The sequence below is a fragment of the Myotis myotis genome, unplaced genomic scaffold, assembly GCF_014108235.1.
Source record: "Myotis myotis isolate mMyoMyo1 unplaced genomic scaffold, mMyoMyo1.p scaffold_m19_p_1, whole genome shotgun sequence".
NCBI lineage: Eukaryota > Metazoa > Chordata > Mammalia > Chiroptera > Vespertilionidae > Myotis > Myotis myotis.
Window position 1 is genome coordinate 70380 of NW_023416313.1, and position 13479 is coordinate 83858.

The following is a 13479-nucleotide window of genomic DNA, read 5'->3' on the forward strand; positions in this document are numbered from 1 at the left end:
GTTGACCTTTGCCATTTCAAAATGGTGGCCCCAGGGGAGCTGCAAGTCACATGGGCCAGAATGGTGGCTGTCTACACTCCCTTCTATGACATGGAAGATTATTTGTTTATTCTCAGTCTGAAACCTGAGCCAGAACAGACTTATTCACATGAAAAAGCTGTTGCAACAGCTTGGGTGGGGCTGCAAATTGGAGAGGACCGGGCATGAAATTTATTTATTTATTTTTTTTTTTAAATATATTTTATTGATTTTTTACAGAGAGGAAGGGAGAGAGATAGAGAGTTAGAAACATCGATGAGAGAGAAACATCGATCAGCTGCCTCCTGCACACCTCCTACTGGGGATGTGCCCGCAACCCAGGTACATGCCCTTGACCGGAATCGAACCTGGGACCTTTCAGTCCGCAGGCCGACACTCTATCCACTGAGCCAAACCGGTTTCGGCCATGAAATTTATTTTAATATGTTTAGGGATATGTGTTTCACACGATGAAGTTCTTTGGCGTGTTGTCATAAACAGTGTCCTCTGCAGACAGCTGCAGGTGACATGCAGAAATGTTCAGTTCACAACAGGCACTGCGCAAACACTGGACGTGCAGTCCCTCGGTCAGTTCTGCGGACACCTCTGTGGGGTGTAGGTGCCGTCTCTTCATTTGCAGATAACACGGTCGAGCATCAGGAGTCCTGACTGACTTGCCCACAACAACAGATGGTGTGGACCAGCCCGTTGTGTGTGCAGGTGTGCCTCAGTGTTTGTGAGCTCGGCTGTTCCTGGCAGAGCTGTACCAGGTCGTCCTCGGACAAGAGGAGGAAGGTTCCCGTACGCCAGCTCTGTCAGAGGAGTGCACACACAGGGGTCCTGGGCTTCCACTGGGTGCCCGGCAGGCGGGGCTGGGGCTTGTTAGCTGAGTAGACACTCAGTCTTCGTGGGGAAATATGTGCCCATTTGTTTTGCTTTTTCTTAGGGGCATCATTGAAGCGCGTTTCGTGTATGTGTTTGTCCTCGGCATTCTGTTCATGGGCATCAAAGACATGCTTAAGTCTCAAGTCCTCGCTGCAGGCATCCCGGTCAAGACTGTAGGTCTATGGGACGTGTACAGTGGACTAGTGCTCCTGACAGCCTTGCTCTTCAGACCACATAACCTTCCCGTCCTGGTGTGCAGCCTCTTGATCCAGACCATGATGACCAAGTTCATCTGGAGGCCCCTGAGGCACGGGGCCGCTGAGGTCACCGTCATGCACTATTGGTTTGGTCAAGCGTTCTTCTATTTCCAGGTAGGTTTTCGTTATCTTTGTGGGTAGACCAGTAACTTTTTGTCATTTATCTTTCAGTTTTTCCTTGGGAAGTTTCCGTTAGTTCGGTGAAAGAGCTGTCAGTGTAGAGTGGTGGTGCTGCCCCTGCCGTGTGTGTGTCTGTAAGACATGATGCAGCAGTCGCGTGAGGCATGGCTGCTGCCAGACCGTCCGCACAGCTTCATCTGCTGAGGGGGTGACTGTGCTCTCGTGGCCATCCTGCTCGCCTGTCCTTTCAGTCATTCATCCCCTAGAGCCCAGCGTCAACCCTCGGCCTCCAGCGAGGGCCCCTGGGCCGCGTGACCTCCGGGTTCCAGCCCTTGGACAGGGTCCCAGGGGGGAGGGTGTGTCACGTGTCTGTGTGAAGTAGATAGATCTGAGGAAAGGCAGACCTTGCTGCAGCTCATCAGAGACTTCCGTCTGTATAGTCTCTCCACGATCAGACCTGGCACTTGCTCCTCGCCATCTTTGGAAGTGTGTCCGGGGTCAGCCGGGACAGGAGGGTGGGCGGGCAGCCGGGGCTCCTGGCTTCTCACGGTCACATGGCCACGTTGTGAGTGTGGCCATGTCATTCCAGGGAAACTCCAACAACATCGCCACGGTGGACATCTCGGCGGGCTTCGTGGGCCTGAACACCTACGTGGAGGTCCCGGCCATGTTCCTGACGGCATTTGCGACGTATGCGGGGCCTGTGCTGTGGGCCAGCCACTTGGTGAACTTCCTGAGTTGGGAGCCCAACAGGTGCTGCTCCTCCTCTGTCCCTCAGCAGTCTGTCCACGCCCCTCGAGTGCACAGCTCCCTTTGCCAGGGTGACGGGAGGGGTGACCCTGGAGTGTGACTGTGGAAGCCCCTGTTTCTGTGTCTGAGAAGGACCCACTCCCCAGGCGTGGGGCAGGGGGCAGCCAAGGCCCACCTGTCGATGAAGCTTCTCCCAGTTCTCCTTCATGGTTGGTGCCATGCTCCCTGGGGTCCCCTTTCTGACAGTTGGATCCCTAGTGGGACCCGCAGCGTGTGTACAAGGACTTGCTGCAGGAGCTCGGGTCTGGAGCCGCCACAGAGAGTGAACCAGAGCGCCAGTCAGGCCGCCTCACAGAGCAGGGCTTGGGGCAGCAGGGGTCACGGCCTGTCCCTGGGAGCGGGTGGGGGCCACGTGTGCCTGAGAGTAGAGCTGCATGTGCTAATGCCCGGGATCTTGCATTTCGGTCTGGGATCCGTTTTGAGCTGGTTCTTACATGTGGTGTAAGTTGGTGGTCGAGCTTCATGTTTCGCACATGTCTGTCCAGGTTCCCAGCGCCCTTTGTTGAGAGACTGTCTACCCAGTGTGCACTCTTGCCATCACCTCTGTCCTGGACCATGTGGCCTGGGCTCACTTCTGGGCTCTGTTTAGCCCTTGTCACGGTGTGTGATCTTGCTGGGCTCGATTTGCTTGTATTTTGTTGAGGATTTTTGCATCTATGTTCATCAGGATATCAGCCTATAATTTTCTTTTTCAGTGTCTCTGTCTGGTTTTGGAATGAGGATGATGCTGGCCACGTACAATGAGCTTGGGAGCCTTCCCTCCTCTTGAATTTTTGGAAATAGTTTAAGAGGAATGCATGTGAATAATTCTTTAAGTGTTGCTAAAATGTACCTGTGAAGTCATCCTGTCCAGGACTTTTGTTTGTTGGGAGTTTTTTGATTCCTGCTTTGATTACATGAGTAGTTAGCAGTCTGTTCAGATTCTTCTTGACTCAGACTTGGAAGATCGTACGTTTCTAGGAGTTTATCCATTTCTTAGTTTGTTCAGTTTGTTGGCGTATAGTTGATGATAGTCTTGTGTGGTTTTCTTTTCATTGTCTATAAGTTATAATATACATGATAGTATTGCAGTGTGTGCATATCGTTTTTAAATAGATACTTTTGCAAAATAGGGCGTGAAGTGGCGTGACAGGAGGTATCTGCCCGCAGCCTCATCTCCTCAGGCGCCTCTGCCCTCCAGACTGACCAGGCCCAGGAGCAAGAATTACCTCCTCGTTTTCAAAATACAAACGTCAGTCACTTAATGCCCCCGGGACGGAGCGCGGTGCACTAACCCCGTTTCCCTTTACCCGCAGTGGCTCGGCGCTGAGGCGCGCCTGCTTCTGCTACGCGCTGCTCAGCTCCGTCCCGGTGTCCGCCTACGTCGTCCTGGTGACGGCCCTGCGCTACCACCTGTTCATATGGAGCGTGTTTTCCCCGAAGCTCCTCTACGAGGGCATGCACCTGCTCGTCACAGCCGCCCTCTGCCTGGGCTTCACCGCCGTGGACCGGGCCGGCGCCAAGGTGGACGCTGGGAAAGTAGCGCATTGTTAAAGCTACTGTTTACTTCATGGGTTTGATTCATAAAAGTAGGTGTAAGTTCAAGATTATTCTAAAAAGAAGAGGTGAGTCCTACAGTGTGGGTGAGTAGCTCCAATTGCTGGGACGACTATACTTGACGTTGAGTTCAGTAGTAAGTGGCTAATAAAAGGTCACTTTAAAATACTTAATTTGAATATGAATCCTATTCCCCTGTGGACAGTCACTACGGAAACTGCTGGACGTCTGATTGCCTCTGGATGCGTCAGGCTGTGACCAACCCTGTGTGTTTACATGGTGCATACCAAGGTGGCGAGGGTGTCGCGTGTACGACCTTCAGAGGCTCGACCCTTTCGACCCGAGGGCCCCGGACCTCGGCTTCATGGGGCCACAGCTGTCAGCACTGACGGCATCGAAAATTAAAACAGACACTTCAAAACAATTTATTCATTTAAAAATAAAGATATAAACTTTAATATATTTTTAAGAAAAATAACTACTTTCCACACACAAAAATTAGCAAGAAGAGTGGCATTATCTCTTTTTTTAATATATTTTATTGATTTTTTACAGAGAGGAAGGGAGAGGGATAGAGAGTTAGAAACATCGATCAGCTGCCTCCTGCACTCACCCTACTGGGGATGTGCCCGCAACCACGGTACATGCCCTTGACTGGAACTGAACCGGGGACCCTTGAGTCCGCAGGCTGATGCTCCATCCGCTGAGCCAAACCGGTCAAGGCAAGAGTGGCATTATCTTATATTTTTGCAAATCTCCTGAGTGTCTGGCTCAGTGGGGACGGTTGGGCTCTGCGCTCAGTCTGCTGTGCTGTGTGCAGGTGCGGGGCACACCGCCTGGTGCCGGACAGGAGGGTGTGGGTCCGTTTGTGGTCATGGTGGGTGTTCTGTGTTGATGCTGCACTGAAACTTTCGAAGGTGCGCCAGAGGCAAGCGGTGAGTGGGTGCACTGAGCTTCACGCTGGTGTCGACAAGTCCTGTAGCTTTAAATGCCTCAGGGAAGCTGGGGTGTGGGACGAGGATTCCTGTACTGTTTTTGCAACTTCTTGTGAGACTTAAACTTCTTCAAAATAAAGTTATTTTGAAAAGGAAGCTTCGTTGTGCTGTGCAGTCTGAAGCCACACTGTGACCGGCTCTGGGCTGCACCGGACTGCACTGCCTGGTTGTGCCTGAGGGAACCCGCCCCCGGGGTGGCTCCATCACACTCTCATCTGGAGAATGACGTGGCAACACGGGTCGTGATGCACAGCCACACACCACTCGTCCCGTCGCCCACAGCCCACCAGAGCTCTGAGTGCCGGGAGCAGAGGGGCAGGTGCACGTGTCCAAACTCTTAACTTAGTGTGAAAACTCAACGTTCATCAGCTCATACTGAGTTGTCTTTGCAACAACAGTCCCTTGGTTCTCAAGGAAATGACTGCCACGTCCCCAAACCCGAGCCCTAGGTGGTCATTCTTTCAGGCGAGAACGGGCTTTCCTAGCGACATCTGCTGCACCAGGTCCCGGCACAGCTGCAGGTGGGGTTCCATCCATGTCATGGTCCTGCCTCCGGGCGCCTGGAGGAGGCACTCCTCCTCCACAGTCACCACAGGACTCACAGTCCGGCCCCTTGAACACTTCCGATTCTAAGAGCAGTGCGATCTAGAAGGAATGAGCGAGTTCTCTCAACCTCTACCACCTTGTCTCCTCTCTCTTCCCTCGATTCCTGGCCTCCCCCAGGGTGTGCCCCCTCTTTTTAAGAAATAATGACTTGGTATCATTGTAATTTTTTAATCATAAATACACAAACAACAAAAACACCGCATTTTAAAATATATATATTTATTAATTTAAGTGAGGAAGGGAGAAGGAGAGATAGAAACATCAGTGATGAGAATCATTGATCGGCTGCCTCCTGCACTCCCCCTACTGGGGATCAAGCCTGCAACCCGGGCATGTGCCCTTGACCGGAATCAAACTTGGTACCCTTCAGTCCACAAGCTGACATTCTATCCATTGAGCCAAACCAGCTGGGGCAAAAACACATTTTTTTAAAGAAAGTATTTTTTTTTAATATATTTTGTTGATTTTTTTTTTTTTTTTACAGAGAGGAGGGGAGAGGGATAGAGAGTTAGAAACATCGATCAGCTGCCTCCTGCACACTCCCCACTGGGGATGTGCCCACAACCAAGGTACATGCGCTTGACCGGAATCAAACTTGGGGCCCTTCAGTCCGTGGGCCAACGCTCTATCCACTGAGCCACACCGGTGAGGGCAAGAGTATTTTTAACTATCACTGCCCAGAGCAGCAATCACGGACACTCAGGGAACTGTCTCGGGCATTCGTCCGGCAGGCTCCACTCTATTGCTATTTTTAATCCAGAGCTTTTAATGCAATTTTTCTGAATTTAACAGAAAAAGAGAAAGTGCTGAACTTTGAATAACTGTTCCTTCTTACAAGAAGTATTAGTTCATAAAAGATTCCTAAAAATTTAAGAAAAAATATTTTTAAATGTTCATTTTAAAAATTAACTACTCTTTCCTATTTTATTCCATATCCCTGGACTCCTTGCTATGAAACATGACAGAATTATCACACACCCTTTTTTCCTTCCCCCACTTACACATTCTTTTATAGGATTATTACCACAATTTATGACATCAATTTTGTGCTGTAATCTACACAACTGGTCAGTTTTAATTCTGTGATAAGTCGCTCATAGCTCACCCCCAGGCCTTTCCACGCTGCTTACTATTATTTTCTTTCCTCTATTTTTGAATCTTTTTCAAAGAGGATTCATGGATGTGGACTCTGAACTTTACATCTGTCAGAGCAAGGTCTAATTCTTGGAGTGTGGGGCGCGGGTACGGTGTTTGGCCAGGTTCCAGCCTCAGACTAATGAAAGGACAGGGTCCTCTCACTGCCACGTGCAAGCCCCAGCTGGAGGGCAGGGCCCTCCCAGCACAAGTATAGCCAACGGCTGTGGTTGTAAGCTTGAACCTATGGTCCGAACACGTAGCCCCACGTGCCTTGTGCTAGAGTTCGGGTGCATGTAGTTGAGTAGGGTTGAAACTCACAGGAATGCTGTAAACAACGTGATCACGCCCCTACTTTGCCTCGTGGCATCTGCTATAAAATAAAGACACGGCTTGTGGGCACCGGCGCTGTCTCCTCATCAGGGAGGCAGCGTCCCACCGAGACCCAGCTTTCATTCTCTTGTCTGTCTTTTCTCAATCCTTTCACCTCCCTACTCAGGATCACCCTTGGCTGTGCTGGCGCGGCACATTGGAGTATTTATTCCTACATCCTGCTCACAGTGCCAATTGTCAGAGCAAGTCCTACTTGAACCCTGCTCGCCGTACTATTGTTGAAAGCACTCACTGCTCCATCCTGCCAACTGCTCCAAGTAGGTCCTGACCCTGCCCTACTATGCCAACTGTCAGGTCCAAGCCCTTCTGCCTGGGGCTGGACCTTCTGGGGCACCGGGTGGTAGAGAAGCTATGTATGACAAGTCATGAATACGTAAGAGAGTCTTTATTGTAGGAGCCAGTGGCCATGTAGCCATTGCTAACAAGGAGCCATTAGACCAGCGGTTCTCAACCTTCCTCATGCCATGACCCTTTAATACAGCTCCTCATGTTGTGGTGACCCCCAATTTCATTGTTACAAATTGAACATAATTAAAGCACAGTGATTAATCACAAAAACAATATGATATTATATATGTGTTTTCCGATGGTCTTAAGCAACCCCTGTGAAAGGGTCGTTCAACCCCCAAAGGGGTCGCGACCCACAGGTTGAGAACTGCTGTTCTAGACCCACAGCCTCTCATAGCAGCTGCATCTAAGCTCACAGCCTCAGGAGCTTGGTAACATCCTTTAATACTATTTAGACGAAAGAGGCTTTCTGCCAAATAGTGGCAGCAATCTGGGTTAGAGAAGGGTACGCCTGCCTGGTGCACGGTGAGAGTGCTGTACCTTGCGCCTGCGTAGAGCATCTTGGCCTTGAACACTTTGATAAAGATTGCCACACTCCAACGGGCCCTGGCCACCCGGCGTGCTCTGTGTTCCCACAGCATCCGTGAAGTGTCTGCTGTGGGATTCTGTGCAGCGGAGTCTGCATCACTGTGGCTGCTGGTGGTCTGGCCCATGTCCCTTCCTCCCTTACATCCAACTGAAAATGAAAAGTCTTTTAATAAACACTGCCTTTATAACTATTCAAAGTGTGTGTATACATTTTGGGGGGATACCCTATAGTTTTTCTTTTCCCCGAATGTCACATATCTGGAATCCCACCATATGTCGTCTTTCATATTGGGTTCTTTCCCTTGGTAACATGCATTTAAGGTTCCTCCTCGTCTTTTCATGGCTTGATAGCTCATTTCCTCTGAGTGCTGAATACTATTCCATTGTCTGGATGGACACAGTGAAAGAATCTAGTGAGCGACATCTTGTTTGCTCCCAAGTTTTGGCAGTTATGAGTAAAGCTGTTGTAAACACGTGACCAGCATCTCTCGGCAGGAATTCAGCCCCGCGTGCCGCTCACAGAGCCCTGGGTGCCGTGTGCACCTGCAGGCAGGTCCCTGGCGGTGGCTGGGAGAGGGACCACAGAGCCGTGTCCGGAGGGAGGCCACAGGAAGAGAAGTTCTGGGTTTGTGGGCACGTCTGAATCAGGACAGCATGTTCTCATCTCTGTCAAAAGTTAGGGATGGCTTGGGTACAAATTCCTAGAAACAAGCATGCAGTCACGGACCACCATATGCCTCACCTGTGAGCAATGTCCATGATCTTAATAAAGTAGAATACTGACTTTTGTTAATGACAACACTCTTTGGGAGGGTGGGGAGAGAAGGTTGTGTGTCAACTTGTGAGGGTAAGAAAACTAATCTTGAGGCTCACTCGGAAGAAACCAGTAATCCTGTCCAAAATGGAAATAACAGAATAGCAATGCAACCATTTTTCCAAAAAAAAAAAAAAAAAAAAATGGATATTAGCAAAGGAAGTGGTGGAAATACAGAGTTGGAGGGGGAAACAAAACCATCACTGACTTTTCAATCAGATGCAGTATTGGTTTGATTTACATCAAAATATGTATTAGTGTAACTTAACCACAGAAAACAAATGATCATAGTAATTAACGGGGAAAAAGACACTGACAGTGCTAAGAACAAAACCCAACTGATTAAATGTGGGGACTCGTGGGTTGTGAATGGTCCAGGAACTGGGCTGCAGCTCACCCCCCAGGCAGACACCTCCAGGGACAGGACGGGCAGGTGCCGGACAGCATCGGCAAGAGAAAAAGTCAGGTTCATTCCGCCAAGGAGGAGGTCAGGTGGCCACGGCTTCTCATTGCTGAGCTGCAGCGTTTTCATTGGCTGGGCCTGTTGCTGGGCCGGAAAAAAGCTGCACCTGGGGCCATTGACAAAGTGGGGCTTCCTCTCTCGGCCGTTCCCACTCCAGTTGCAGTTTGAGGTTCCCTTTATTAATTTTCACATTAGAATTGAATGCCCACTTATGGAAACAACAAAAACAAATTATTAGCAAACTAGCCAAAGAAGGAAGCTCCCTTCATGTGTTCAGAGGGGCAGCCCCCATGTCTCAAGACTGAAGGTAGACCCAAGAGGAGGGCCTCGTCCCCACCCCCAGGCCGTTCGTGTTGGGGGGCTCAGCAAGAGCGTGCGCCCAGAACGCAGGCAGGGGACCAGGAAGCCAGACACAGAGCCATCACTGATCACCAATGACATTGGAGACAGACAAGTTATTAGAACCGTAAAGAAATGTTTGGCGTGTTGCTGGGCACAAGGTCACTATACCAGGTCAGCAATAGTCTTTAGACCAGCAACAGACACATAGGAAATGTAGTTTCTAAAAAGACAACATTTACAATGGCCACAAAAATGAAAATGCATCTCGGGAAAGTCTAAAAAAAGCCAAGCAAGGTGTTTACAGAGAAAAGTATTAAACTTAATTAAAAACATAAATAAGGGAAGAGAGAGCTCTACCCAGAGATGGAAGGACTCAAGTTTGTCAAGATGGCATTCTACCCCAATTAACGAGCAAACCCCCAAAGCCAGGCCAGTCTGCATCCTGTGCAGTTCTGCGCAGCTCACGGCAGTCTTACCAGAAACGCAGATGGAAAGGGCCAAGGCGAACACTTGGGTGAAGTAAGATGTGGGATACGTGGATCAACAGAAAAAAAAAGAACAAAAGAAAAATTGTGTAAATATAGAATATCATTATGTGAGCTGTGTTACAAACAGCTTAATATTCATAGGCTTCATAAAGCACTGAAATAGTTGGCTTGCCGTGATAAAAGAGAAGGGGTGCTAGAGAAAGTAGCTATCCACACAGTAAAGGAAAACTGATAAAGGAGATGGAGAGGTAATGGGTGGTGGATGGTGGATGATGGGTAGATGACAGATGTGTATAGATACAGATAGGTGAACACACACACATACATATAACAAAAGATAAAAAATGAGATCTCACCTCACATTATAAACAAAGATAAACTCCCAGGTGGATAAAAGACCTAAATATGACAGCAAAACTGTAAGACTTTTACAAGAAAAGGAAACATAAAAGATTGGGGTAGGGAGGATTTCTTAAGCAAGAAAAGGGAAGACAAGCAATAAAAGATTAATGTGATTTACTTTTTGACAAAATACCACAAACAGATTTTAAAAACCCTGGGATAAGATATTTGCAAACCCCAAAGGGGTGCCCAGACAGAATATGTGTCAGGGGCTCTGAGAAATCAGTAAGTAAACAACAAGCTGTTGTTTTTTAAAGTCAGAGAACCAGGGTGCAGATGACACTGCTAACAGCACAAACCTCCCCCAGTAACTGGGAAGGCAGGTGCGAACAGTGAGGTACCATCGCACAGCAGCCAACAGGAGACAAGTGAGGGGTGCTGAGGGAGGTGGGCCCCTCAAATCAATCCCCAAACATTTGGCTCAGTGGATAGAGTGTCGTGTCGGCTCACGGACTGAAGGGTCCCAGGTTCGATTCTGATCAAGGGCATATACCTTGGTTGCAGGCTCGATCCCAAGTAGGGGATGTACAGAAGGCAGCTTTCTCATTGAGGTTTATAACTCTCTCCCTCACCCTTCCTCTGTAAAAATCAATAAAAATATATTTAAATAATAATAAATAACCCCCAAAACATAATGTTGGTGCACCAGACGAGGTGCAGACGGCACCATCATGCGCAGCTGGGAAGCGTGCAGAGCACCTGTGAGGCCTGTGGCAGACACGCCCGGGGTGATGGGGCCACAGACCCGCCCTGGGCCGAGCCGGCGTGGCTCCATGGACAGTTCGTCGGCCCGAGGACTGAGGGGTTGAAGGTTCAGTTCCCATCAAGGGCACCTACCGTGGTTGCAGGCTCGATCCCCAACCCCTGGTCGAGGCGCATGTGGGAGGCAGCCAGTCGAGGTGTCTCTTTCCCATCAACGTTTCTCTCTGTGTGTGTCTTTCCACCTCCCTTCCACTCTCTCTAAAAATCGATGGGAAAATATCCTCGGGTGAGGATTAGCAACAACAGAAAAACCTCCCTGGAAACAACCCACAACCACTCTGAGGTGGTAGCCAAACTGCTCCCGTAACATTTTCTAGATTTAGAACTAAGATTTGACAGTCCGTTCCGTGCTTCTGTCTTTGGATCTATGAGGGTGGGCGGGTGGGAAGAGATCAGCCAATGAACTTGTATACGTATGTGCATAACCCAGGAACACAGACACTAGGGTGGTGAAGGCCTGGGGTGGGGGGCAGGGGTGGGCTGGGAGAGGTCAACGGGGGGGGGGGGGGGGGACATGGGTAATACTTTCAACAATAAAGTGTTTTTAAAACTAAGGCAGGGGAGGGTGGCGGTGTGAAGAGATCAACCAATGACCTTGTATGCATAATGCATAACCCAAGGACACAACAGTGGGTGGTAAAGGCTTGGGGGTGGAGGGTGGGGGGCGGGGGCAATAGGGGGAGAGGGGACATATGTAATACTTTCAACAATAAAGATTTATTTAAATAAATAAATAAATAAGAACTAAGAGAGAAATGTGGACCAAACATGGGCAACATTTTAAACTGTTAAAATTTAAAATGGCCCTGGCAGGTCTAGCTCAGTGGATAGATCGTCGGCCTGTGGACTGAAGGGTCTCGGGTTCGATTCCGGTCAGGGCACATGCCTAGGTTACGGGTTCGATCCCTCGCCCTGTTCCAGATGCATGCAGGAGTCAACCAATCAATGTGTCTCTCACATTGATGTTTCCCTCCTCTCTCTCTCTCTCTCTCTCTCTCTCTCTCTCTCTCTCTCTCTCTCTCCCCCCCCCCCTCTCTCTCTCTTTCCTTTCTCTCTCCTCCTCCTCCTCCTCTCTCCCTTCCATTCTCTCTAAAAATCAATGAAAAATGTCCTTGGGTGAGGATTAGCAGCAACAACAAAAAAGACCTCACAGGTGCACAGGCCGAGCCCAGGCCTGGGTGACGGGAGACAGGCAGGCAGAGTGGGCCCCTCCCGTGCCCTGAGCAGGCCCAGGCAGGGGCACCCGGCCAGAGCAGCCTCTGTTCACCCACTGACCTGCTGGCCCTCCGGCCCCTAGCACACCCAGGCAGGTCTGGCCACAGCACAAGGTCTGCAGGGCCAGGAGGAGAGCCACGTGCATACGGGTGGGGAGGCAGGCGTGCTCTGTGGAGTCGGATCTCAGACTTCCTGCTGAGGACCAGGGCACATAAAGTGGCAAACTCACGCTGTGAGCAGACTCCCACTCACCGCAGAGATTTTAAGAAAACTGTTGCAAACACAGCTCCCTGAAGGGCTGGCCCGCTCTCCTCGGCCAGCCAGGAGTCGCGAGGAGAATTCAGATTGGGGACAGGAGATGTGCACACTGTTTTCCTAAGTTAAACTTTCTTCCCTTTTGCTGGTGTTTTGTTCCTGTCAATCACTGCGCTGAAAAGTAGCAAATTAAGCAAAGACATCAGATCATCTGGAAGGTAAACCAGCTGACATGAGCTTTTGTCTCTGTGGCTGAGTTTAAAATGGCCCACAGGTCCATCGCACTTGCACTCAGTTAATGCGCCAGGACTCACTTTCCTAAGGTCTCTGTCAGGTATTAATTTCTTTCCAGTCTCGGTGAAGAAACAGTGCTTTGGGGCAAGAAACACCTTGCGGGCACAGCCTGGTCCCGTGGGTAGCACAACCCAAAGGTGACCCGACGCTCGGCCCCCACCACGCACAATGTCTGTGCAACACAGACCCACCCAGGGGCCCCGGGACTCGGCCTGGCCCCACCACTGTCCCAGACCCTAGTGCAGCTCCAGTGCAATCTGCTGTGCCGGTCTGTGCACACATTCGGGGGCGTGGGCACCCATGGGCCTGCCCCACCTTCCTATGACCCAGTGTGGGCCAGCCTGCAGCTCACCCACCAGCCGCGCTCAGAGTCATGCTCCCTACATGCACATTCTGGTGTTTGTGCCCGGGGGGCAGTCCACAGCCAGGCCACTCCCCTCAGATTCCCCGGAATCCTGGGTACCCCAGGCAGTGCTGCTGGCCTGGCCTTAGACATGCCTAGGCGGCAGTCCATGTGTGAGTGCACATGAGTGCTGCATGTGTGTGCACTGTTTGGTTTTACAGTTGCATGCACTCCCATGTGCATGTGTGCTCTTGTGTGCATACACACGCACGGGGGCTCATGTGTATGCCCGTGTGTGCTCCTGCGTGCATGCGTGTGCACTTGAGGAGTGTATGTACTGTATCTGTGTGCATGTTGGAGTGTGCTGGGTCATGGCACTAAATAAACATTTAATCACCAGCAGCCCCATCTTCACACAAAACCATCGGACTGATTCCTAACTTAACGGATTGTTTCACTGCATTCCAGGCA

At 50.2% G+C, this 13479-nt stretch overlaps 1 protein-coding gene across 3 annotated transcripts in view; it reads left to right on the forward strand.

Moving 5' to 3' along the window:
• PIGG (phosphatidylinositol glycan anchor biosynthesis class G) overlaps nucleotides 1-4084 on the forward strand; it is a 31382-nt gene extending 27298 nt beyond the window's left edge. For all 3 annotated transcript variants that reach the window (XM_036326083.1, XM_036326074.1, XM_036326093.1), the window contains 3 exons: nucleotides 965-1274; nucleotides 1870-2033; nucleotides 3386-4084. In XM_036326083.1, coding sequence (XP_036181976.1) covers nucleotides 965-1274; nucleotides 1870-2033; nucleotides 3386-3623 — 712 coding nt within the window. In that variant the 3' untranslated portion in view covers nucleotides 3624-4084. The remainder of the gene's footprint in view (nucleotides 1-964; nucleotides 1275-1869; nucleotides 2034-3385) is intronic.
• Nucleotides 4085-13479: the final 9395 nt, after the last annotated feature.